Raw genomic sequence first — 4,249 nt, 5'->3', positions numbered from 1 at the left:
TGGCCACATAGCCAGAATGATGGAGAGGAGGTTTGGCGTCTGCCGCAGTCAGCTTCAGCTGCGTAAAAAATGGGCTGACCTCCGCTATAAAACGCCACAAATGTTTGCTGAGTTGCGTGCGGAGGCAAGGCGAGGCAAGTACTAGTATGGGGGGATTGGGAGATGCACGCTGTCAGGAGGGGGGGGTTTGGGAGGGAGGCTTGCGCTCATGGTCGCCAACGTGACCTCAAATGCATTAAAACACATGCCCCGTTTTTGTAAAATTTAGTTATTTTCCAAGCAGAATATGCGTTGTCCGTGAGAAAACTTGTCAGGTTCCCTAATCTCAACCACCATCTTGAAATTATTATGATGTCCATTATTTTTAGTTTCTCAATTTCCCAAAAATATTAACGGAGGAGGTTGGCCTACTGATGAAATAATACGTTTTCCAAAGACAGGAAGACCATTGAACACCAGAGCCCACATACATGTCTGAGTATCGCACCCCTGTAAAGTGTGATCTCTATTTTATGTTTGAGTATATTGTAAGCTTTGATCTGCAGCACTCAACATTTGTGTGTAAACATTGTGATTCTTTACTTTAGGTGTAGAGAGACAGCGGCGGCAAGTCAGACCCACCATTGCCACCAGTACCCCATCTTCACAGTCCGGGACATCACGTAAGTTCACAATCATTGATTGCATTTTTTTTAACATCACACGGGACATAACAGGGTAGCTGAAATATTTGAAGACATTACAGACGCAATAATGACCCAGCGGCCTACCACGCCTCCACCATCTGTTGCGACCATGCACCCTCGCACCCCTGTGAAGTGTGATATAAATTTTCAGTTTCAGTATATTGTTAGCTTTGATCTGCAGCACTCTACATGTGTTTTTAAAGATTGCGTTTGTTAACTTTATGTGTAGAGAGACAGCGGCGGCAACAGGTACCTGCCATTGCCAGCAGCACCATAGCATCCACCACCAGCGGGAGCCCACAGTCCATGACGTCACGTAAGTTAACAATCATAGATTACAGTTTTTCAACTGCATACGGGACATAAGAGGGTAGCGGAAATATTTGAATACATTACAGACGCAGTAATGACCCAGCGGCCTACCACGCCACCACCAGACAGCAGACGGCCTCGCACCCCTACACCACCCTCAACACCTCCCTTCCGACACTCCTCTTCCTCCCCCGGGTCGGCGGCATTCTCCCCAGAACATAACATACGTAAGTGACCAAAACAGCGAGCGCTTCCCAACGGCGTGTTCCATAGTTAACCAGATCTGTTATTATTTCCTTTAAGATGCTGCAGCAGTGGCCAGATCGCTGGGGTGGGAAATTAGCAGCTCTGGTTCTGGCAATGAGGAACCGGCGTCCCTTCTCCGTAAGTATCAAGATAATACGAGTGGTTTTCTGCTGGATGTCACAATAGACAACTAAAACTGTAAAATTTAATAAAATTTACATCGCCCTGTGGTGCCAGACCAAATAGAAATTTACAACACACAAAATTTGGTCCTGCCCCAGAGGTCGAGATGTATTTTCAGCGGAATCAACGTTGGTTCTCCAACCTCTTCTATCCACAGAACCGCCCACCGTAAGAGAGCTCCTGGCGAGACAATTGCGCCTGGAGCGGACAGCAGCGCTCCTGCAGCAGACAGCAGCGCTCCTCCAGACTCAAGTAGAGCAGCATGGTGTGACGCTGCGACACCTCTTGGGCCGTGGAAGGAGATAATTTTTTTTTTTTGGGGTTTATGTTATATTTTGTTGTTTAATAATTTAAAACCAAGAAATTGTTACCAAAAAACCCAAAAATCTTCGCATTCTTTCTTTAATGTTTACCAAGCTATAAGGGTTAACAGCACCATTTTATAGGCATCACATTTAAAGTTATTTAGAGAGGTTTATATGACAGCAAAGCAAAAAAAAATATTTTTTTATACGGCGCGATCCTGCCAGGGTACAGCTCCAGAACCATTAAAGTACTGACAGTATTTTTCGCGACAGTCCCTTGCATCGTCTGCCTGTCTGCCAGATCCAAGTGCTTGAAGAGCTGTAAAATTATCCGGTTGTGTACGCCATTCCCAGGGCACAATATCTCCGGTTCTTGCGTCCACTGCATCAATAAACGAAGGAGGAGAATAGGAGCTCGTATCATGACGTCTCAGGAAATTATGGAGCACACAGCATGCCAAAACCACAAAGTCTATAGACGGCAGCTTCAAGTTGATAGCTGTGTGGAACACTCTAAACCGATTTGCCATAATCCCAAAGGCATTTTCAACCACACGACGGGCCCTCGACAACCGGTAATTAAAGATTCTGCGCTCCGGTGTGAGTGTTCTCTGTGCAAATGGCTTCAGCAAATGTGGATGAAGAGGGAAAGCTTCATCAGCGATGAAGACAAAATTTAGGTTTGCTTTTGTGTCTTCATTTAGTGGCAACAGCAGTTCATTGTTCCTCAAGCTTTCCCCAAATGAAGTGTGTTCAAAAACACCACCGTCGGAGACTCGACCATTCATGCCAACATCCACATCGACAAACTCATAGTTCGCATTGACAAGGGCCATGAGGATCACACTGAAATATCCTTTGTAGTTGAAAAAAAAGGATCCAGAGTTGGCTGGTTGCGTGATGCGCACATGCTTTCCATCTAATGCACCACCGCAGTTTGGAAACTGCCACAGCTCATCAAAATCGGAAGCAATCCTCTTCCAGTCATCCGCCGTCTTGGGAAACTGCAAGATGAGAAGGAAACATGTACAAATTAGGTCAAATATATTATGCACATACACTCTCATGTGGACATCCTACAGTGATTGAGGCGCAGTATGGATTAGTCTAACAAAGTCAACAACCCTGAGTATGCAGGCAGCCATTTTTTCAGATGGCTTCGGTGACTCAGAGGGGGTGCTAAACAATATATCTAAATTATATAATCAATAAAATTACGTTGGGAGCAGCAAATAAAAGAAGGGTGGCGCAGGGTTGGAGCAGCACATATCAGAATGGAGACGCAAAATGGTAGCAGCACATGTCAGACTGGAGGCGCAGGATCACAGCAGCACATGTCTGAATGGGGGCGCAGGATGGGAGCAGCACATGATAGGATGTAGAACATATACCAATAGAAATGCTCGCCATCAGGGCGTAGAACGGGTTCAATAGCTAGTATAATATATCGACATAACACAGCAGCCAAAAAAAATATAGTAGTACCTCCATATAATGCCTTAAGCTCTGCACAATGGCCTCGCATGTCTCCGGAATCACAACGCTCAGGAAAGGTCTGGAAACAGCGGCGGAAAACTGCAAATCCTGAAGAGACCTTCCTGTTGCCAGGAACCGCAGTGTCACCGCCAACCTTTCCTCCACGGGCACGGCTGCACGCATCGGCGTATCACGCCTTTGTATGAGTGGCGTAACAGCAGACAGTATTATTTTGAAGGATTCCTCGGACATCCGAAGGTAGTTTCGGAAATCATGAGGGTTATTGTCACGTAACTCTCTTATGAGACCCATGTGTGACAATGTGGATCATTTCTGCAGCCAGCTCCGGGTCCACATGCGACGTTTTCGTTTAGGACGTCTCTCCTCTTGGAGACGTGCTGCCTCAAACACCAGGGCAGCAGCAACAACAGAACTCTCATCGGAAGTGAGCATAGTTCCTAAAAAGAAAACAAACGTACAATAAATACACGTGCTTACAAAACAATGTTCTGACCATTGATCTAATAACTATATATGTTACTACTGGTATTAAATGGGGCAGTCAACCATCTCGATCTGTAAAAGGATTAATTAATTGGGCCACGCTACAGCTGTGTACCTGAGGTTATCAGGCCTACCCTACTCAAAGGAACAATCGACCACACTCCAGCGTTTATCCCCGTTGAAGCGCAACATATGCTACGCTGTAGCGTTATACATACCTTTTGCGGTAAAAGTCTAGTAGTTAAAAGTCCAGGGAATCCAGCGAATTTAGGAGTTCTGTTTACAGCACGTGCTACAGAGAGAAATGAATAGCGCGCTCGAGAGCTCCGGTTTTATCCGCTGGGAACAATAGTCCTTTGTCGAATGAGCGCACAGTATTGTACCGCCCAATCAGCACACGGGAGGTGGAGAATTCAGCGCTCCTACGTAGCCAGCTCCTCCGCCCTTTACATCGTATACAATATCGTGCACACCTTTGTTACACCATGCGATCATGCCGCCACAGCGGGACACTAGACGACGAAAGAAAGTTTCAAA

At 46.0% G+C, this 4,249-nt stretch overlaps 1 protein-coding gene and 1 long non-coding RNA gene across 2 annotated transcripts; one reads left to right on the top strand and one right to left on the bottom strand.

Annotated features, from left to right (window-relative positions):
• The first annotated feature begins 364 nt into the window (after positions 1–364).
• LOC138672324 (uncharacterized) lies at positions 365–1,680 on the top strand. Its single transcript, XR_011319708.1, has 5 exons — positions 365–662; positions 916–1,002; positions 1,085–1,225; positions 1,302–1,382; positions 1,585–1,680. It is a non-coding gene; the product is annotated as an uncharacterized lncRNA (long non-coding RNA).
• A 144-nt stretch (positions 1,681–1,824) lies between these two features.
• On the bottom strand, positions 1,825–3,527 carry LOC138672322 (uncharacterized). Its single transcript, XM_069760268.1, has 2 exons — positions 3,218–3,527; positions 1,825–2,736 (listed from the first exon to the last, which is right to left on the bottom strand). Exons 1-2 carry the CDS (start codon positions 3,518–3,520, stop codon positions 1,936–1,938), a joined length of 1,104 nt encoding a protein of 367 aa, XP_069616369.1. The 5' UTR covers positions 3,521–3,527; the 3' UTR covers positions 1,825–1,935.
• Between the last annotated feature and the right edge of the window lie 722 nt (positions 3,528–4,249).

This window comes from Ranitomeya imitator, chromosome 3 (assembly GCF_032444005.1).
Source record: "Ranitomeya imitator isolate aRanImi1 chromosome 3, aRanImi1.pri, whole genome shotgun sequence".
Classification (NCBI taxonomy): Eukaryota; Metazoa; Chordata; class Amphibia; order Anura; family Dendrobatidae; genus Ranitomeya; species Ranitomeya imitator.
This window is presented reverse-complemented; position numbering and strand designations above follow the sequence as displayed.